Source organism: Mastigoproctus giganteus, chromosome 5 (assembly GCF_048544385.1).
Source record: "Mastigoproctus giganteus isolate SK-2022 chromosome 5, ASM4854438v1, whole genome shotgun sequence".
Lineage (NCBI taxonomy): Eukaryota > Metazoa > Arthropoda > Arachnida > Uropygi > Thelyphonidae > Mastigoproctus > Mastigoproctus giganteus.
In genome coordinates, this window is record NC_143579.1 from 185,560,757 (window position 1) to 185,584,206 (window position 23,450).

A 23,450-nucleotide genomic window follows, 5' to 3' on the forward strand; every position below is an offset into this window, starting at 1 on the left:
AATTACGGGCAAAATGTGGCATTAGGTATTGGGCAGGTGTTGCCAATACAAAGCCAACTCAGTACATATATAATATATCCGTCTGAAAGCATTAGTAAATCGCGCACAATATGAATCCTAGAAAACGTTTAGAGAAATCTTAAGATTTTTCTGAAATCAGAACCAAGGGTCTCGAAATAATAGAAACTCCTATTAATTTTGAATTTGTAAATTGAAGTCCAAATTTCCCTAAAAAATGAAAATGCTCCTTTCTTCCATTTAAATTCAGTTTAATAGTCATGAGGATGGTGCGTTATCCATTAGCGTAAATGATCGTAAAATGATAAAAGAATTTTTTTTAAAATCAATCCAGCTGAATTAATTAGTTCATTCTCACCCAAAGATATGAATGATAAAACTTTGCTCCTGAAAAAAGTGAGCTTTTCATCCAATCTAACAGTCATACCGAATTTACAGATACAATATATGCCTCTCCCCGACGGTTTTAATTGTCTTGGAGCTTACCTTAAAATAAAAATGTTAAAAAAAAAAAAAAAAAAAAAAAAAAAACATACTTCAACAGCAGTACTGCAAAAAGTGGATTTTTGGCACCTATGGCCAAATACTGTCAAATATTACAAACATTCCTTTCGTTTTTATTACATTATTATTTAATAATTAAATAAAAATAAAAAAGTACTTTAATATTAAATAATAATTTAGTAAAAATTAAATTATAACATTAATTGGTATTGTTTTGAATTACTTATAATATTAATAAATTACAATTATCTAATTTAATTTAAAATAAAATTAAATGAATTACTGTATTTGCCGGCTTGTAAGACGCACTTTTTTTTCCTTATAAATACATTAAAAAATCGCCCTGCGTCTTAGAAGCCAAAAGTGGCAATACAGCACAAGTGCAAAACCGGAGTTAACGTATCGTAGCCGAGTGGTCATGAATGAGCAGGAGTGCATTAGCACACGCTCTTTGAGTAAACCGAGGTTCAAGCCCCTGACTGCTAAATACGGTCGATCTGCCAACCCGCACTGGACCAGCGTGGCAGATTATAGTCCATTTCCCTCAACATGAATTGTTGAGGAGGCTTCCATCCAGAGGTGGATTGATAATGGCTGCTGCTTACCTTACCTTTTTTACAGTAGTTAACGGATAATTAACTACTATACTTTAGTATACTTTTCAGTAATTACCAGGCTGTTGTTGAGTAACAAGTGAATTTCAGTCATATATTTAAGCCCTAATCAATGGCAGGCGCATCAAGAAGGCAAAATTATACTATTGGATTTAAGCTAAAAGTAGTACAATATGCCAGCAGAACGAAATTTCAGACCACCGCCTACTGAGAAGATGATTCGTCAATGGAGGAAGCAGGAAGTTATATTACAAGAAGCTGATAAAACAAAGCACAACCTTCGTAAAATTCTACCTAAATGGCCAAATTCGGAAGAAAACTTGTGTAGTTGATAAAAGGGAACCATGATACGACGCCTACGGGAAGGATGAAACGTCCATCAATAGCACAAGTGTGTGAATTGGCGCAGCAGTCATGGCATGATGTTAAGACCGAAATTGTTGTCAAGTCCCCTAAAAAATGTGGTATAAGTAATGCAATGGGTGGCACTGAAGATCATTTATTGTATGAGAGTGACAGTGATGCTAGTGAAGAGGATAATGATAATGATGCCAAAATTACTAAAATAATAAGAGTAATAATCCTACACCTTTCTTTATTGGCTTTTGAGTTTTATTTTTATTGAATTTTAAATTTCTATTGTATTAACAATATTTTTTTTTCAAAAGTTTTTTTCTTAAATTTACCGTTCCAAAATTAGGGTACGTCTTCCACGCAGCAGCGTCTTAATAAGCCGACAAATACGTTATATAAAAGTTACACAATTATATAAATAGAATTAAACGAATTATATAAAAGTCATAGGCCTTCAGAATAATTGATTTAGATAACAATAATCGTAGTTACACTTTTAAAATGACTTCTAAAATCAGTTATTCTGTATTTTCTTAATCTCTATTCAGGGCCTAATGAATCGGCACCTATGGCTAGGGTAATATTTATCATATCCTAGTTGTGTCACACTTTTAACAAGATCCAAGGGCGGATCCTGGAAGTAACGAGAGTAATTACCCCGTTCGATTATTCTTAAAGCATGTTCTGTTTCTGCACTATTTGTAAACAAAACAATATATCTATGCTGTTAACCTGCTGAACTCGAAGGCTGGATTCACCCTTAACAGAGTTAACCACGTATACAGTATAAAGAACTGGACTTGATTTAGAATTGTAATCAAACAATTTTACCGCAATCATCGTTGTTACTCTCATTTTCTGATTCAAATTTTCTTAGTTACTCGCACCACGGAAGGCAGTAGCTATTCAATCCATCCCTTATTCTGACACATTCAAGTACTTGAAAATCTCATCGCTCGAAATCGAAGTGAAAAGACTGAAAAGGTTACGTAATTTAAAATCTCATTTGTCACTCTAGGGGTGAAATAACGTATAAACAGATGTGGCATGATACTGATGCTGATAATAACAATCATTTCCACACATGGTAAGGAAGTAAAAGCTTCCAAAACAAGGAGTGTGCATGTAGCATCAGTACAAATAGGCCACCGATGACAGAACATGAAGAAATATAAAAGAATATAAAAAATGAACAAAGGTTCCATCGTGACTGAATATCTGTTTAGAATTGACTGCCATAAATGGTGCTACTTTTGTATCGTCCGTCTGAATTTCATCAGATATTTTTTGATGCAAAGCGTGGATTTATCAGAACTAGAATCGACATAGGTACAAAAATAATATGCCAACCTTAACCTTATCGTTATAATTTGAATTTAATCGAAAGATGGTTTTGTGTTGTTTTTGTTGCAGTCGTTGTTCCTTACGTTCACTGAAACGAGCAAGCATTTCACATTCGCAGGTAATCAACGTACCGTCTCTATAACGGAAGCAAATAAATACGCTTGACGTGCTAATTTAAATTACCAGTATTTATTTCAAGAAGAAAGTCATGTTTGCCCTATAAATAAATAGGCGTGACCGATTAAGAATTCTCTCAGGTGGGTTTTTTCCCCGTTTTCATATTACACCTGATGTTGAGTCGTGATGTCATCTGAATCGGCAACGCTCCGTCCTTCTCTGTTATTGGTGTTCGAGCTATATGCGTATTAAGGAGACTAACGCAAGGAACGAGACACCGCGAAACCGGCTAGTGTTCAGTCTCGACTGTGTAGTTAGTATAGTAGCAGTTTCGTTTTGCGGGACAATCTAATCGCAACTGCGTTTCCCCCCCCCCCAACACACACAAACTAGTTTTCACAGGGAAGTGAGAGAGCTACGTGCAGTATACCAACCTTAGGTACAGAGGTGTCGATGTGGACTACTTGGAAATCACCAGTTTCCCCCTCGAAGTGACAGCGGTAACCATGAGAGCGACGGCACGACTTCGCCACACAGCTTCTTTGCTCATGGGATGGTGGAAAATTGCTTTCTTCATAATGGTTCCACTTATGCTTTTGCCGTTACCTATTATTGCTGGCACGAAGGTACTGTATGCGTTATTAATTTTAAGAATTTAGGTAATTTTAAAGGCTATCTCCTCTATAAAACTGCCATTTCCATCTACAGCAGAGAGAAAGAGAGATGCACATTACTTGAAATCAACACAAACTTGAGTCAGTCTATAGTATTAATTTTAAAAATTTAGGCACTTTTAAAGACAATCATCTCTATAAAACTGTCACTTCTTTTATAGCAGAGAGAGAGAGAGAGAGAGAGAGAGAGAGAGAGCACGAGAATTGGAGGTAAGATGCAGGAGCATAAAGAAAACATTTAAAATTATCAGATTGTATGCCTGTTTTAAAAACAAATTGCAATTTGTTCAAAATTTATGCCAATAATTTGAGGTCACACAGCATTTAAACCTCGCTTTCGGCTTTGTGGACAGGATCACACTACCAGAAAATGGCACTGTTCAAGTTGCCATGGAAATAGCCCTCCATGTACTAAGATCAATACTCTACAGTCTTCGCATCATCCTACACGAAAACTGCTGCAAGATTAATGGATAGGCTTAAGTTTACTGATTACTTAGACCCATATAAGTTTCCGATATCAATGATTAGTTCATTTACATGGTTTACTAATTTATAAAAATTTAAATTTCTATACAAAATTCCTTATAATAAGTATATACATACTGTGATAATTTACATAGTATGTATACGACTGCACATAACAAAAAATGCAATTAATAAATTCACGCATACAAGGCACGTCATGCATAAGACACTGCAGCAACTGGCATGTTACGTACTAGTTGCTGCAGTACATAGTAAGACAGAAACAAACAAAAAGAAAAAAAAAAAAACAGTTGAAGAAGCGATTGTGGAAAGTGACTCTACTTCTGTTTCTTTTTAATTGCTTACATCTGTTACTTTTTGTTCCCTTTGTTCAACTCTAATTAACCACGACAATTGGGCATTTGTAGCCTGTGGTACAATTAAAGCGATTGAACTTTAAACGTCCCATACAACCGCTGTACTCTTGTTCTAGGTGACGGTTAACCACAAGAGTCTACTTTGTTTTTTGAAAAAAAATAAAAAAAATTGTCGTTTTCCAACGATGGTAACACTCAAGACAACCACATAAAAGATGAGCTACCCATTTTCTAATAATGAATAACATGCACACACCCAAGGGTCTACCAGAAACAGTCCCAATTTGAGTCGCTCATGAAATCTGTGCAGTCTTTTTATTTCCAACTCTTCCATTTTACGAGTAGCTAGAGCTAGTGATGCAAAAACACATTACACTGAATGCGCCTTTGTTCGCGTTCTGTAATAAAGGAAACGAGTTAGTTTTTATTGTACGCAATTAGCAAAGAGTAATTATTCATGAAACAAAAAAAAGAACAAAAAACATATAACAAAAAAAAAAAAAAAAAAAAAAGAACATAAAAGCAAGACTTTTTTCGCGCATCCGCCACACTGCCCATCCAACCAGCGCATGGCAAAAAACAATATCTAGCGCATAAGCTACAATATAGGGTATTGGACAGCCTCTGTGATATTGCATGAAAAGGAAGACACAAATATAAAATGTCATAAAACCATCGATTAGGAGTCGATTTATGTTAATGCACGTGGATTTTTAGAGATTTGTTAAAAAATAATTGTTGGATTTCCATTGGTCTGATTTTAATAAACTTTGGGATAGGCTCGAAAATCTTTTAAAAGACCCATAAATAACTTGCCTCCCATTGGATGGATTTTCATGAAATTTTATATTTAAGCCTTTCAAAAAGATGTATAAAGCCTTTCAAATTTCGTTAAATCTGCTAATAGAGAAATCTGGAAATTATTATTCTTACTTTTTCCGTATATATCACAGAAGCTATCTTCAGAGAAGAAAAATGCATGGGATGCATATAAATTATCAGGCAACACACAAGCCTATGGTAGACATAAGCTAGTCTATAATGCCTATGGTAGATATAAGCTAGTCTATAATGCCTAGGGTAGACATAAGCTAGTCTATAATGCCTAGGGTAGACATAAGCTAGTCTATAATGCCTAGGGTAGACATAAGCTAGTCTATAATGCCTATGGTAGATATAAGCTAGTCTATAATCAAGTCACAAAGGAGGTTAGGCAAGCGAAGGCAAATTACGAGCAATCTTTGGAAAATGATGCAAAGAAAGACAGCACAGACTTCTTTACTTATGTAAACTCTAAAAGGAAGTGAATGAATCAGATTGGTCCACTTGATATCGATGGTTCGACTGTTGATCCTGCTCAGATAGATGATAATCTGAATGAGTATTTTGCATCTACATTCACACATGAGGAATTCTGCAAGGAAGTGGAGGCCAGAAGCTTATCAAACTCTAACAGGAATCTAAATGATTTTGTAATAACTGAGAGCAAAGTAGAGGAGAAATTGTTGAAGTTAAACATAAGAAAGGCACATGAGCTGGATGGGACTATCCAGTTATATTAAAAGAGGCAACAAAGGAAGTAAACAAACCCTTAGCCATAATTATGAGAGCACCTTTGAACTCAGGGGAGATCCCCACGGACTGGAGATGTGCAATTTACAAAGGGGATCTAAGGAGGATACGAGTAAATACAGACCTGTTAGTTTAACTTCTGTACCAAAGAAAAAATAATGGAGTCACTGTTTAAAGAAGCATTGCAGGATCATTGAGACAACACTGCCGTTATAGTTCAGACACCGCAAGGGTTTGTTAAGGGAAAGTTTTGTCTGACAAATTTGATTGGCTACTCTGATGTGGTTACAAAGGAACTGGATGCGAAACATAATTTTGATATCATATACTTCGATTTTAAGGAAAGCTTTTGATAAGCATTACAGGCAAGTTGCTGCTATGGATAAAAGGATGATTGAATGGGAGAAGACATAGAGTGGTAATCAATGGACACTGCTCTTCTTCGTCGACTAATGTCATTAGTGAAGTCCCCCAGGTTTCGGGTGTTGGGCCCATTGTTGTTTTATATATATATTAATAATATTGAAGGTAAAAAAAAAAAAAAAAAAGTAAACTGCAGCCTATTATCAACCCACTGCAGGATATGGAAGCCTCCTCAACAATTCATGCTGAGGGAAATGGATCATAATCTGCCACTCTGGTCCAGTACGGGTTGGCAGTTTAACCGTATTTAGCAGTCAGGGGCTTGAATCCCGGTCTACTCAAAGAGCGTGTGCTACTGTAATCCCGCTCCTGACTACTCGGCTTCGAAGGCCAGCTATTGAAGGTATATCAGGCTTAATGTCCAAGTTGCAGAAAATACGACGGTTGGCATGGTTTTTAATGACAGTACGCTACTGCAGCAGGATCTAGAAAAGTTGAGTAAATGGACTGAGAGTTGGCAACTGAAGTTTAACATTGGCAAATGCAAAATACTGCATATGGTAGCAGTAATCCCGGAATAACATAACATTTGTGTGGAAGTACACGCAGGGGAGTGGAGAATAAAAAAAGACCTGAGGTAATTGTGCAATAAGATATGAAGTTTTTAGGGCAGTGCAGACAGGCTGCCAGAGCAGCTCATGGGGTCTTGTCAATGATATACAGGAAGTTTGCTAGCAGGGATAAGGAGGTGATTATCCCTTTATATAAGGCAATAGTCGGGCCACACCTTGAATACTGCATACAGGTTTGGAGGCCTCATTTTAGGAAGGATGTAGCACTGCTGGAACGAGTACAGAGAAGGGCAACGAGATTGGTGAGGGGAACAAAGGGGTGCTCGTACCAAGAAAGGTTTAAGTTCTGCAAATTGCAGCGTATGGAAACCAGGTAGCTGCGAGGTGATCTGAGTGAGGTGTATAAAGCCTTGAATGGAAAGCTCAATGCTGACGGGACTCTTCCTCTTGCTCAGATTTCAAATTGAAGATAGACAGTTGTAGAATAGATGTGCCTTTAGCCAACGCGTGGTTGATTGGAACAAATTTCCATCTGTTGATGTGGAAGTTGAGAGCTTAAATAAATTCAAGGAAGAACTGGACAAACTTTTGCAGAGAATAGATGGGAAAAATGGGAAGGGGTTTTTTTGGCTGATGCTGTATAAACTTTCTTTCTTGCATTATATGCCTATGCTAATGCTAATATATCGTATATTGTAGCTAAAGCACTGGATATTTATGGTTGTAGGAATGAATAGGAAATACGGCGGATGCTCGGAAACGCAATTTTCTCAATTCGCCATTTTTTTTTTTTTTTTTTTTTGTTATTAATTTTTTTTTTCCCCCAATGCACCAGAAATACATCGCACTGCGTACGTTAACTAAACTTTTGTTTATTACAATTCATAGCGTGTAGCTCATACAGCTACATTATGCACGCCATAATGATTTTGTGATTCACAACAGTTTTACTATCATGATGGTTTCTTTCTATGAGAAATTTCAAATCAGAAGATGCAACTTTCGAAATTTCTGCATTTACATCATTCTGTTTGATGTGTTGCTTTTCATTTTGTGCTGAGGCAAAGACAAATACATAACAGATTGTTGTTGATCAGCAGTTCGGGCCATATTGCGCCAATGTATTATGTGTGTACATGTGTATGTTTACGGGAACCATTTGCATGCTATGTACAGACTAAAAAACCAGGAATAATTCAAGGGGTGGTACTCAACTCCCTCTGCTTAAGAGAGGCTAATTACAGCCACGACTGAAGAGGCTCTCACGATTCCTCCAGTCTCCAAGGGATTCGAACCGACACCTCTCTAAATGAGTGACAAGTGATGATATACAGTCACCACTTGTCACTAGTATATATAGAGGGTGATTCACTACCAGTGCGACAAACTTGCAGGAGGTGTAGGGGGCACAAAGAGGAATCGGAATCACATAGCATTGCAGGGTCCGAAATGCCTTCGTCATGCGGCAGAGGACGTTGAACGGGAGGTCGCGTGAACAGCGATCCCGCTGGAAGTCAGCATTTGAGAACCGTTCCCGAGGCAGTAGGATGGACGAGTATTCAAACGTTGAACTGGCCGACATGCACCTCGCGTATGGAGCTGCGGACTGTAACGGGCGCGCCGCTCTGCGCTTGTACCAGGAACGTTTCCCGCACAGGCGTGCTCCTCATCATGCAATTTTCGCACGTGTGCACAGAAGGTTACGTGAGACTGGTTGTTTCACGAGAGGTACCATGAATCGAGAGCGAACGAAGAGGACGCCAGACAATGAGGAGAATGTCCTACGTCTTGCAGAAAGCAATCCGACTACGAGTACTCTAGCGATAGGCCAACGATTGGGTATTTCCCAATCCACCGTATGGAGGATACTGTCAACAAACCAAATGAGTTCAAACCATCTGCAACGCGTCCAATCATTGGAGCCTGCGGATTATCCACTCCGGAGGACTTTTGCTACTTGGTTTCTTCAACAGAAACGGGTCGCAAATGCTGACTTCCAGAGGGATCGCTGTTCACGCGACCTCCCGTTCAACGTCCTCTACCGCATGACGAAGGCATTTCGGACCCTGCAATGCTATGTGATTCCGATTCGTCTTTGTGCCCCCCTACACCTCCTGCAAGTTTGTCGCACTGGTAGTGAATCACCCTGTATATATAGTCACAGAGGGCTGAAACTATAGAATTATAATCTCGGTCCTCTTACAGATACAATCGTTGTTTATATCGTTGTAATTTATTATCTTGGGAGCTTGCGTGTGTAAAATAAATATTATTTTTAACAAAATTTTTACTGGCTTATAAATTTTACTTTTATAATGTATACGTTGTTATGCTTGATTTTCATTTACGAATTTATGTAATTACCACTGGAGTGTTAAGCGGCCACTTACTAACTTAAGAGTTTATCTATGGGGAGCGGAAGAAAGAGAGAGAGAGAGAGAGAGAGAGAGAGAGAGAGAGAGAGAGAGAATTATATATATTTTACATCTACATATGCTATTCACTAATGATTTTATTTCTTACGTAATGTATTCCCAAAAACTTTTTGGCCGCATAGCTGTTTCGTGTTTATTAAAATAAAAAATTTTAAAAAAATCCAAGACCATGAAGTGTCAGTATGTTGTGTGTGAACTGTGTGTATCGACGATCAGCGTGCATGTTTGATCGGTCGGTCTGTTTGTGAGTTGAAAAAAATTCAGGAATAAACCTGTAACACCTTGGAGTGCGACTGACTAACTTAGTTCTCCTGTTCTGTTTTTTATGCCAAAGCAACTGAGGCTATGTGGCATCACTTTATTGCAGTGGTTTTCAACCGAGGTGCCGCGGCACACTAGGGTTTTTTTTTTTTTTTGTTTTGTTTTAGTAAGTTGTTCGCGCATCGGCTCCTTTGGCCATAATGCACCTCCCAAGGTTTTTTCAGTACTGTGATCCAAGCCCGAGGCGGGATTCGAACCCGCGACCTTTGGGTTGCCAGTCAGGCACTTTACTCACCCGGCTAGCCCGGTCGGCCATACTAGGGTACCGCAACAACATTCTTGGGGTGCCGTGTAATTTCAGTTTAAGTTACTTAAGGTTATTATTATTATTTTATTATTATTTTTATTTTTTTTAAATTTATACTTTTATTTCATTATAAAAAGGTGTACGGTATCCATTGCACCATATCTTTTTAATTTTGTGGTGATCTATAAATGATCTTTATTTAGTACCTCTATATAAAGAATAAAATTATTATATAGGTATATATTAAAAGGTCGAAAACCACTGTGTTAGGTATTTCTTTTGGCCTAGGGGTGCCGTGAAAAAATTACTGAGACACTAAGGGCGCCGTGAACCGAGAAAGTTTGGGAACCTCTGGTTTATTGTATCTAAAAACTGCATGTATTCAATAGTTTGTTTGCTTACTAAATGAAAAATCGGAGTTCCCAGAACGGAAAAATACACGTAACTCGCCCATGATTGACTAACCTAACCAAATTATAAAACATATATATATATTTTTTTCTTTTTTTTTTTTTTATGAACACCCCAAACACGAGAGGTATTAGAACCTATAGTACTTAGTACCGTGCTTGGGTTGATATATATATATATATATATATATATATATTTTTTTTTTTTTTTTTTCCCTTCTGTCTGGAAGACTCAATCCCACACCTTTCTCACATGGTGGAAGGACGATGGTCGTTACCATTGTGTTAGCCACGATGAATCCCTCAATGGGCTATTATATGTCTGTCACTAACCTTTTGGACTGGTTCGAATCCGTTCACTGACGAAAGAAACACGAGGTCTTTGGAACAAGGCTAAGCATCTTTGCGGACAGCAGAGAGACAAACGTCATGGTTTGAATCCCACCAAGGTGGAGGTATTTTAGTAAGTTTTTTTCATGCCATGGCCGATTTATTGGATATCTGATGAATTTACAGACACCATACATTGACGCTCCATAACCTTAGTTGCTTAGGCGCAAAATCAAAACAGAAAAGTTAAGTTAAAACCGGTCTCATGCGGAAGTTTTATGGGTTTATCTCTGAATTGTTTCATTTCACAAACAGACAAACCAGACTCAAAGCATACATTTCACATAACTTCTTTTGGCATTAAAGTAATAGCTAAACATCCAAATCGTCATTTCACGACAAAAACATTTGCTATCTTACTGGGCGTATCTCATCTTTCTGTAGTCCGTAACGACGAAAAGTTCCGGACTTGCTTTGTCACGCTAACTGAGGGCATATGAGATTAACATTTTTCAATGTACGCATTGAATGAAAAATGTAAACAGGGACAAGAAACCTCTTATTGGGTCCTTTTTAGATTTTTTAGAGGAGGGTAGAGGAAATCTAAGTTTTATCACTGATTCTTAAAACACAAAAAAAAAAAAAAAAAAGTCACTCACTTTGCTTCCCGCTCCGAACGCTATGAAAGAAAAGGAGAACCTGGAGCCGTTCGTTTCTTGCTCTGTGCTATAACGCCGTCAGAAAGCAGAGAGTGGTTGCACGGATTCAGTTACGCTAGCTAAGTGATGTATGCTTGTTCCCTAAAGATTTCATATTGGTTGTAAAAATTTCGAAAGATGTCACAAAGAGAAGAAAAACCACTTATATATGGAAAATAAACGTTTTATTTATTGAATAGGAAACATAAGGAATATTTAAGCTTAATTTTACTTTTGCTGAAATGTTGCAAAGGTAAATTAGTTAGTCAGCCACTCATCATAATAATATAATGATAAAAATAATAATAAAACAAGTCAGTTAATGTACGCAATGCGTTATATTTCAGGGGCGTTCGATTTTTTTTTTTTTTTTTCATATTCTGTGTAATAGAAATGAAAAATAAATATAGCTATCTCCTTATCAATTAATTACTAAGATCATAACTTTATAGATATGCAGTTATAATTTATATTTTTAGTTTCTTTTTTCATAACATAGAACACTTAATAAAACCCTATAGTTTTACGTTTTCTAAACTTAGCTATTCAGTTTAATTACAACTGTATAATATTTATTACTCTCCTCCCATATTACTCTTTTAAGTCTCTTTTCTCTCTGTATATATTGTATCTCTTCACAAGCGACGCCATGTTCACTAATCTTACACACATGCGAAGCATGCACGGCCTGTTCAAAGCTCACAATACAACATTAAAACTACATTTAATCCATGAATTTTTCTTCCATACAAATTGCATGGAAAAAAATAATAATTGCCTAATTTCTATTTGTCCCATTTTAATGAAATTTGGAATGGTTCGACAAATATTTTTAACAAGCCCAAATACAGAATTTCATGAAAATCTGCCACTGGAGGTCTCTCTGTTATATTCAGACGGACGGACAGAGTGAAGACAATAGGCGCTTAGTACATAGCACATTCGCATGTATACTCGTATATATGCGAATGAGCCTAACAAGATTAAAGTAACAATAAATGTTACTTTAAAAACTACTACACTTTATTAATTAAAATTTTATTTGTAGTTTGACATCTCTGAACAGCCTCCAAAAGATAATTTATATGAGGGATGATCATTTAATTTGCAGACTGGTGCAAGATTTTATGATTACTGCGCGAGTTTTCCATAACTGCCGCTACGGGCGCTCTCCCTGATCGCTACTGAGCAGACTGTGTGCACATGCCAGTACTTGTCGAGCTAGTGTTGCATGAAGAGAGTTTTTTAGCCGTGTGTCACTGATGATCGTTTTGAAGAAAGTATCATGTCGGACAAACAGATTGAACAGCGATATGTGATTTGTTATTGTGTCAGACGGGGCTTAAATGCATCGGAAACAGTTTAAAGAGATGAATGAAGCGTATGGTAATGAGTGACTTGGTAGGACGGCGATATTCCGGTGTGACCGAACTTTCCGGTGTGAAGTGGTCTCTCCATCAAGAAAATGCCAGGCTCCATACGGCTAATATTGTGCAGCCAGTGATCAGTGCCATAGGTTCCGAGGTTCTGCCACATTCTCCTTATTCACCGAACTTAGCGCCATGTGATTTCTTCCTGTTTCCACGTCTGAAGAAAGCATTGACAGGCAAGCGTTTCGCGTCCGCCACAACAAGCACTTCACAGTCTTTCGAAAAATGGCTTGCAAGAAGCATTTAAGGCGTGGGTTCGACAGTGGCGAAAGTGTGTAAAGTTCAAGGAAGAGTATTTCGAGAAGGAGAAATCCACAGAAGATTCAAATGTTGACAATTAAGATAAGATCTTGCACCAGTCTACGAATTAAATGACCACCCCTCGTATATAAAAATGGAGGGAAATCTTTTTAAACCAAAATTGGTGCACTCAGTGTGAGTGAATCTGCCCTGATATTATTAAGACTTTCTTAATTTGTTTCGACATTTGAATCAAAGGACATTGAATAAATAATCATGATATAGTACCATACTTCAATCTCAGTCTTTTAAACATATTAACATATATGCATAAACATGTCAGTCTGTCCACATGTAGCAGAAGGATTTCGAGTGGAGAGAAAGCATCACCTTGCGCAATTTAGAACTATATCATCGACTTCAATCATACTCAAAATACTGAAAAAGCAATTCTAACTGTGTTAACAAAGCATCTCCTTCCACTGAAGTCTTCGCAATTAGTATTAGTATTAGTAACGGCCGCATGGTGCAAGAAAGCCTATGGCTTATGCTGCACCAGCCAAAAAAAAAAAAAAAAAAAAAAATTAAAAAAAAACAAACTAAATAATAATAATTAATAAAAAAAAAGGAAATTAAACCTATCATCCTATGCGCTTCCCTTACCCGAAAGTACTATCCAGATGACCTTTGAATTTCCCCAAACTGTCGGCCTCTACCACCCATGAAGACAACTTATTCCAGTAATTTATAACTCGCTGGCTAAAATAAAACTTCCTGCAGTCCAATCTAAACATTTCCCCCCGTAACTTGAATTTATGTCCCCTAGTTCTAGCATAATTTATAATCTTGAAAATTTCGTCCTCATTCATTTTACTGATGCCTCTCAGAGCCTTAAACACCTCAATCAAATCTCCTCTAAGGTGTCTAGTTTCCAAACTCTGCAACCCACATATTCGAAGTCTTTCTTCATAAGGACGCCCTTTTGCCGATCTCACCAGGCGAGTTACCCGTCTTTGCACCCTTTCAAGAAGCTCGATGTCTTTCTTTAGGTGCGGTCTCCATACTTGAACACAGTATTCCAAGTGTGGTCTAACATAAGCCTCATATAATGGGATTATCACGTCCCTATCTCTACTTGCAAAAGTTCGATAGATCATCGATAGGACACCATGGGCCTTCCTTGCAACCTGTTTACAATGCTCAGAGAATTTCATGTCTGACCGTATCGTAACACCTAAGTCCATTTCCTCCAGTACTGGGTTTAGCTGAACTCCACCAAGTGAATAAGTTATTTTGGGATTACTGTTTCCCAGATGTAATACCTTACACTTTTTTGGATTCAAGCATAGCTGCCATTTTTCTGACCATTCCTGAAGTCTATCTAGGTCTCTCTGAAGAAGTTCAGCTTGACAGTGATCATTAACTACTCTATCAATTTTAACATCATCTGCAAATTTAGACATCACACCCTATATCCCTTCATCAATATCGTTTATGAAAATTAAAAACAACAGTGGTCCTAATACTGATCCTTGGAGAACCCCACTTCTTACATCAACCCAATCTGAGGAATAGCCATTTATCACAACCTTCTGCCTCCTGCCCTGAAGCCATCCTTCTATCCATCTAAGGATTTTCCCAGTGATTCCAACCTGTTCCAGCTTATAAAGCAACCGCTCATGTGGGACTGAGTCAAAAGCTTTGCTGAAATCTAAATAAACAATGTCGAAATTATTCCCTAAATCCAGCTCGTGAGTGACCCTTTCGAAATAGCGAATCAGATTTGTTAAACATCATTTTCCCTTTACAAAACCATGCTGAGTATCCTTAAGAATTTCAATTCGATCCAAATGATCCTGAATTCCACCCTTGATCATTGCCTCCATGATTTTCCCTACTACTGAAGTCAGACTGACAGGTCGATAATTTCCAACTTCACTTTTAGAGCCACCCTTATGTATGGGAGATACATTTGCACTTTTCCAATCCAAGGGAATCTCCCCAGAGTCTAGTGATGCTCGCATAATTAGCCTCAATGGTTCAATGCACTCGCTTGCCGCCTCCCTTAAGATTATAGGGTATATTCCATCAACTCCAGGAGCCTTACTGGTCTGTAGGCTCGAAAGTTTTTTCATTAAATAATCTTGCGAAATTTCAATATCATTAATTACATATTTTTTAACTTCGCTCCCACAATTTCCCATTGCAACAAAATCATTATCATTATCACAATATCATTATGCATTACCTAATTTCTCCACTGTGGCAAGTCTCCTGGCACTCAAAGCTGTCGATGATAAAGCAAAATTAGCTGTTTTTCTACAGTGACCTGTTCAGGTCAACGTACAGAACGCAGATTCGTACACAACGTACAGAACGCAGATTCGTACACAACGTACAGAACGCAGATTCGTACACAACATACAGAGGCAGCTTTAATAGCATCAACGTCAGAACACTTCTAACGCTGCTGTAATCATTTTTCCATCTTCAGGGAAATATTCTGGCCTTACTAAGATCCTTACTCACAACCAGAACTGCATACCTCAAGAACAACAAATCAGTCTACATCAGAAGAAAACTGCTGGAATTAATTTATTTATTGTATTAGGAGGTTCCTGCCAAAGTTTGACAACACCGCTATCTAATATACAGATAATTTAGATACTGTAATGTACCCCCCTCCCTTGTTTTTGCTCAATTTCAGCGTGGGAAGACCCTTTAAAACGACACGTTAAAGCAACACAAAAATAGATACATAATTGAAGTAGCATAGTGGCATAGTATTTATGGTCAGGCGCCACCGGTGGTTCCCCCATCTGCCCCGTATGTACACTGTTATGAAATGTAAAACTACTGCAAAAGTGTAGTGTCTAGTTTATGTAGTACGTATTATTTTGTGTTCTGTTCTGTTGTTGTGTCTCTGGCTTCTTAGCCGCAGGACCCCTAGTAGAACCTTACGTTGCCCGCCACTATCAATCACTAGGAGGCGAGCCAGGCTGCCCATCATACTCTGGAAAGCTCAGAGTTGCCTGAGCTTTCTGGACGGAGACCAAGTAAAAAATGGGGGGGGGGGGAGTTAGTACAAATTGTGGAGTCAAAGTAGGCAAAAGGAGGAGGGGGCCGACCGGGCTAGCCGGGTGGGTATGGTGCCTGCCTGGCAACCCAAAGGTCACGGGTTCGAATCCCGCCTCGGGCTTGGATCAGAGTAGTGCGAAAACCTTGGGAGGTGCATTATGGCCACAGAAGCCGATGCGCCAACATCTAACAAAAAAAAAAAAAAAGGAGGAGGATGAAGTAAGAAGGCATCCTCGAGCGGAAAGAAGAGGTGGGAAGGGAAAAGTAGGAATCATCCCTGGCCTACAAGCCCACTGAACGCCAAGGAAAGGAAGAAAGCTTGCATAATAACGGAGGTCTACAAAGGTAAGCGCCAGATTGGCATCCCACATCTGGCAAGCCAGATACCAGCTGCACCTGACCAACCAGATGGTATATAGGTGCAAGGAAACCATGACAGATCAACAGATTCCGCGCCCTGAAGAAGATGCCTGCACAGTTCTCATATTCGGTTTATCAGGAAGGCCGAAGTAAATCCGTTGGTAAGGTGATGTGGCAGAGGCTTAGATCGTGGTGGGGCCCACGAAGTGGGGCAGTGTTGGCCTGTGGCGTGGACGAGTACCCAGAATCACCTTTTCAGGGATATTGATGCTTCTGGGTAGCCAAGCGGCCAGAACATAACAACAGAACACGCATGCAATACACACAAACCTTCACTACTCACATATCTGGCACTTTTACATTGGTACTGCTCATCACAGAGATACGAGTTGGAGTTGAACTGACATTCTATAGCTGCCCCTTACAAAAACACATGTCCACATGTGCAAATGTGGAGAGAGTCCGTTGTAGTGCTGCTCATCTATGACGAAAAAATGTTAATCTCCGCGTGGGAGGGAGTGGAGGTTTGCAGCCTGATGCTTCTGAATGAATGATAATTTTCACTGTGGTATAGCACATGCTCCCAGTCATCGGGGGGTGTCACAAACACAGGATGGGCTGTCAGTGAAATCCAGAATGGCAAATTTCTGGCTTTATGAGATGTGTCCCGTGGGGAGATAAGTGGCATAGAGACTTGGTAAAAACCAAGAGGGTGGTCGCGGGAAGATGATGGTGACTTCAGGAATGAATCTCTTTGTAACCAATCCTTTAGGGGTGGTATTCCAGTCCTCTTGCTGAATTTGAATGAGGCTGTATACATTCTTTTATTTTCTTGTTTACAATTACTGGTTTGGGTCCAGTGTGAAGTTGAGTATTGTTACCGGAAGAAATTTTCTGAATAACAAAGCCCCCTGCCAATGGCTTCGAGGTGGAATGGCATGGCCTCAGCCAACTTGAAGGGCAGGTTTGCTAACGGTGCAGCAAGCTCGCGTGATGGCAAGCAGAATGTGCTGCTGGATGGAATCAAGCTTCCTTTTGTTTCTGTCAATAATGGCCCTGTCAAACTCTAAGAGTACACTCTTACAAATATAATGAAAATAATTTTTTTTCTGAATTAAAGGCATGAACAGCAGAGAAAATTGGGAAATATTAAGTTTGAATATGGTAAATATTAAGGTTTCAAAATACTGCATTTAGAAATAAGGAGGTTATAAATATGTGAGTTAAATAGCAGTTAAATGGAAACAAGAAGTAGCAAGTAGTACAAGAGAGTGAACTGAGACTAAACAAAACAGTGGCCCATACTGGGGAAGGAGTGGCAATTTGCGAACAAGCAAGAAAGGGTTACTAGGAGCATAGACAACGGGACCGTCAGATCAGGTAAGTATGAAGCGCCTTTGATCTAAGCCACAGCTTGATGAAAACAGGGAGTTGACAGAACAATCTGGCGTTTGCGCCAAACGAAGACTGCGCCAGTGTGGCGATTTCATGTAAGTTGGCGATAGTTAGTAAAACTGAGAAAACACAAAAATAGCTTTTTTTGGAGGCGCTCGGCATACATAAAAGAGTTGAAATGCTGGAGTCTGAAATAAACAGGAAAGCAAGGAAATTACAAAGTTGGCGACATTTAGTAAAACTGAGAAAACACAAAAATAGCTACTTTTGGAGGCGCTCGGTATACATAAAAGAGTTGAAATGCTGGAGTGTGAAATAAACAGGAAAGCAAGGAAATTATAGAGAAGTTTGGTTTGTATGCAAGGGAGAAGACGGTTGTGGTAATTTTTTTTAAGAAATAGGAAGGAGTGAAAAATTTAAGTACTGCATTGGATTGGTTGAGAGTCCTGTGGGAGGTGTTCCAAACTTCTCAGGAAAAAGGGTTCGGAAGAGAGTTCGAAAGTTTTTGAGTGAGAGAGTGAGTTGCGGGTTCGAGTTTGAGTTATAGTGTTTCAGAGTTCGAGTTCAGAAATCGTGGAAAATAGATAAAGAAGAAAAAGTAGTGAGGTGGAGAGGAGGTGAGGATATGATAGGTTCGAGTTGGAGTTGAGAGTTCGGAATAGAGAGAAATGTGAGAGATCTAAGATGAAGGAAAAAAGTAGTGAGTGAGGAGGATGTGTGGACTGAAGACGTTTTTTTTTGGGGAGGGGGAGAGAAGTGCAGACGAGTGGGGGAAGTGTTCTAAAGTTTAAAGTAAAAGTGGAATTTGGTGGTCGGCGTGTCTAGCAACGTAATCACATGCTGTATTTCTGAATTCGTATGGGAATCTACAGATGTGTCTAGATCCGGTCCCATCGAGCTAGGTATATGAGTCGAGAAATCTATGTGAGGAGTGTCCAGTCCAAGAGTCCAGAAGGAGAGATAGACCACCAAGATTTGAAACGGATGTGAGAAACCTGTCTGCCATGGAGAAAGAAAAAAAAAAAAAAACTAGAGTGCCAAAGAATTTAAAGTAGCAGCCCATTTTGAAACGTAGTAGGAAGAGAATTGCTAGGCAGCACTAATGTTTGAAATGCTTCTCATCTAAATATATATTACAAAATAAACACAAACACAAAAATTAAATAGGATCATGCCCTAATTATATTAATATGCGTATAAGGTTTAATTGATAATTTTTACAATAGTGTTAACGCCACATATCTACAAATACAATACAACTAAAAGGTTATTCCTAGCGCATAAAACATAAAATTAGCATATACATATATATATATTATTATTATTAGCCATATGGTGCAAGCCTGAGGCTTACGCAACACCAACCAAAAAAAAAAAAATCGGAAATACCCTGAGAGAGAGAGAGAGAGAGAGAGAGAGAGAGAGAGAGAGAGAGAGAGAGAGAGAGAAGTAGAAAGGAATCACCGAGAAAGAGAAGAATGGTGATATCCAGCTCAGGACCCTGGGTGTGCCAAGCCCATACTCACCATACATTTTTTTTTTATAAGAAAGCAACAGTTTAAAATATTAATAATGGTTTATGGACCTGGGCCACTGCTATGTGCAGAAAGTACCCAACGACCATAATTGGCTACAAATGTTTGTAGTAGAGAAAGGCAACACATTACGGTACTCGTAATTACGGCACAAGTGTAAGAAATCGTAGAAATTAAAATTATATAAATTAAATTAAATTAAGCTAGCTATCTCGTGTGTCGAAAGTTGGAGAGGTAGTAAAATAAATGAAATTAGAGAAGTAGTAAAATAAAACAAATTAAACCAATTACGGTTACGAAACTAAAACGGGGTAGAGGATAAACACGTGAAGGAATACATCCTAGGATAGAAAGGAATAATAAGCAAAATATCGGTAAATACTTTGTATAGGCGAGAAAAGTGTTTTAAAGAAGAAAAGGAGCATCTCGGATATTGCGTTCGATAAACTAATGCTCACGAGAAATAAAAATATAGGGGGTAGGAAAACATAAAGAGTACTGAAGAAGACAAAAAGATAGTTCTAGGGCAGTTCGGGGTTGCTATACCCGTTCCTATAGTAGGACCCTGAACATAGTACTGTGAGCATCCTTCAAGTGTTTAAGCACATTATATGAAGATAATAATTAATAACATTAACTTTAATAGTAAAAATAACTGTCCTATAGACAGCCAGTCGCAGGGTACAAGTTTTCTACGTTTGTAAGACTCCAAAGAGGCTAGGAGTACTGACTATACATATGTACAAGCCTAGCAGCCATGGAATATCGTTTATTTTACTGCTTCTCTAATTTAATTTAATTTATATACTGTAATTTTAATTTTTCCGATTTCTTACACTAGGGGTCGCCAGCTTAAACCATATACTTTAGCTCACATTCACTGCTTAAACCATATACCTGTACTTTAGCTCACATTCACTTGAAGCTTTTTATTGCTCCACTTATGGAGTGCAGATCGCCACGACATACACGACCCCAGTAAGTTATCATATTTTCTTTCTTTTTATTCGTCTTAATCTTTACTTCCAGCCTCTCTCAGGTCAGCCATGAAATATTATTATTATTATTAATATCAATTTATTTTCCGAAGAAATGTCCCTTTACAGCTATGCAGCTAGAGGACATGAGTTACATACAGAGATAAAACATAAAATACAGACAAATACATTGTATACAGAGCCAGATACAATATACGGCCTTAAACAGCCACTGGTGAAGATACAAAAACATAAAGTTACAACAAATAAAAGTGCATACGGATACATCGGAGCTTGGATAGTGCGGCATCACAGAGAGTCCACCTAGAACATGACTAAGGAATACATGTCTGCAAGAATGGAAGCTCTGTATGTTCTGTCCTTGCAAAGTATGCATACCTTATGATTTAAATTTAAATCTAAAATGTAACCAAGCTTACCTTACCTACTTTTCTCGTGTACCACGTGCTGCGTATATTTCATGTCAGAAACAGAGGCTGTACCTATTTATTACCGTTTCCTCCTTTGATTTCGGCGGCTGGCCACAAATGAAGGCGCTGAGGTCACAGCACGAACAGCATTAAGTAATTATTATTACTTATTTTTATCTCTGCTCCCTTCTTTGTTCACCGTGATGACGATTTCTGTTCTGTTAGCCCAGTGGTTTTCAACCTTTTTTTTTTAATAACGGCACCCCTAAGTCATTTATTTTATTTTGCGGCACCCCTACTCAATTTTCTGCCTGTTAGATCCGATTCCTCTATATATATATATATAAATAATAATATAATTTGGGTTTATATATATATATAAATTATTATTTATGTGTAGAATGTAGTAGGTATATATCTATTATTTAACTAATGCTAATAAAGAAAATACGGTGTACCCTGAGAGCGATATATGTTGAATAAAGGGGGAAGAGAGGAAAATAAAAGAGTAACGTTATAATACTCTTCGAAAATAAAAGAAAAGAGTAACGTTATAACGTTACTCTTTTATTTTCCTCTCTTCCCCCTTTATTCAACATATATCGCTCTCAGGGTACACCGTATTTTCTTTATTAGCATTAGTTAAATAATAGATATATACCTACTACATTCTACACATAAATAATAATATAATTTTATATATACATTATGGTTGTAGGGTACCTTTGCTCTTGCAGTGTCCCTGATCCATAATTCATATTATCGCTATTCATATTCATATCCTATTTCTCTACTAAATTTTTATTTTATTATTCGTAATTATTATATATATATATATATATATATAAATAAACGTAATTTGGGTTTATATATATATATATATATAAAAACCCAAATTACGTGGCACCCCTGGAACGTTGTTGCGGCACTCCGGTTGAAAACCACTGCCGGTTAGCCCTTTGTTCTCCATAATTACGAGTACCGTAACGTTAGCGCGTTGCCTTTCTCTACTATAAACTTATATATATATATATATATATATATTTATTTTTTTTTTTTTATGAGCCTTATCAAAAGTTTGTTATTTATGTAAAATTTGAGTCATCTTCATGAGTCATCTGCTAACTCACCGCTTTACACACCCTAGAATTTGGAATTTTCTGAAAATTGCAGTCAAAGTTTGCGGTTTGTGTCAGCAAGGGACGTCAGTAGGATGGAAATCATTTATTTTAAAGAAATCATAAATAAATAAATAAAAATATATGGGTGACCACAAAACCAAGTGCCACTGTAGCATACTGCCGGAATGAAGATAGCTTTATAGATGGTGGCCAAGGCGTGGCACTTAAGTCCCCAATTGCTTCTAGAATTCCTAGCAATTAAGGAGGCATATTTTCTTACCTTTCCAGCCAAGGGGATAGGGTGGGGATGAAATGAAAGTTTGTCATCAACGATGACGCCGAGAAACTTGAGCTTCTTTACCAGTTTAATGGGTTGGTTATCAAGGTGTACAGTTGTTGATCTTTTGGGACTCAGGGTTCCTTTAATCAGAAGGCTTACGTTTCTTCAGGTGAAATTCGCAATTTATGAAGATGCGATCGTGTCTAGATTTGGCTTCTAGTGTGCTCTGCTGTCTGCTTTAAATAGCACGATGCCATCGGCATATGATAGGATGGTGTAATTCTCTACTTCCACGACCTGATTTCAAGTCGATTACATGAGGAAATTTTTATGGTCCTTTTTCACAACGTGGCTGAGTTAGTCGGTCTCAGGCGAGGGTAGTATGGTTTTTCTCCCGGAAACTCGGATTTTTTGTCCAGCAAACAGAAAATCGACTACAGAACACACGCAATTTACAGACAACATATACGGAGCAATATATCCTTTGTCGCTAATGCTCCTAACTCCAAACAACAACAACAACAGCTCTACGTCCAGATTTAGGAGTTCATTCAGGATAACTGTCCAAACCAGAGGGACTAAGACGGTCCCTTGAGGGCAGGCCCCGAAGACGTGACGTGATATTTCTTTGTATTTCGTTCGCACAACAACTCGGCGATCTTTAAACTAATCTTGGAAGCAATGATAAAGATTGGAAGGAATGCCAGCCCGCAAAAGATGCCTCAGAACACTCGGCCCACCAAATGGAGTGGAATGCCCGGGCGAAGTCAATGGAGACTGCTAAGAAGTACTTCCGGTACGTGGCAGTGAAGACTGTTGTAAGAGCGTAGAGTGCATCCCCTGCACAGGATCCCTTTCTGAAGCCGTTTTGAAGATTTGACTGCAGGTTTGCAGCGAGGTAACGTTGGTGTGTTCTTCCATAAAGTAAACATAACTGAAGTGCTGCAAGGAGAAGTTTTGTCCGAATTACTCTTCGTGCCTGTGCTCATATCGTGTCTGCGCGTGTAGCACAGTGGTATCGTCACCTTCCTCCCCACACCGGGTGGAAAAGGCTCGGGTTCGAATTCCGTCGATGACGTGAGGAACTTGAATGGGTTTTTTCACTTCTTGGCCGAGTTAGTCGGTCTCAGACGTAGGTACCAAGGTTTCCCCCCCCCCAGAAACTGTGGTTTTTTCGTCCAGAAA

At 38.4% G+C, this 23,450-nt stretch overlaps 1 protein-coding gene across 1 annotated transcript in view; it reads left to right on the plus strand.

The window, feature by feature from the left end:
• The first annotated feature begins 3,331 nt into the window (after positions 1 to 3,331).
• Positions 3,332 to 23,450, plus strand: part of LOC150085927 (Na(+)/citrate cotransporter-like) — a 189,690-nt gene continuing 169,571 nt past the window's right edge. The window contains exon 1 of the mRNA XM_090373586.1: positions 3,332 to 3,577. Within this exon, the coding sequence (XP_090229712.1) occupies positions 3,458 to 3,577 (120 nt within the window). The 5' untranslated portion in view covers positions 3,332 to 3,457. The remainder of the gene's footprint in view (positions 3,578 to 23,450) is intronic.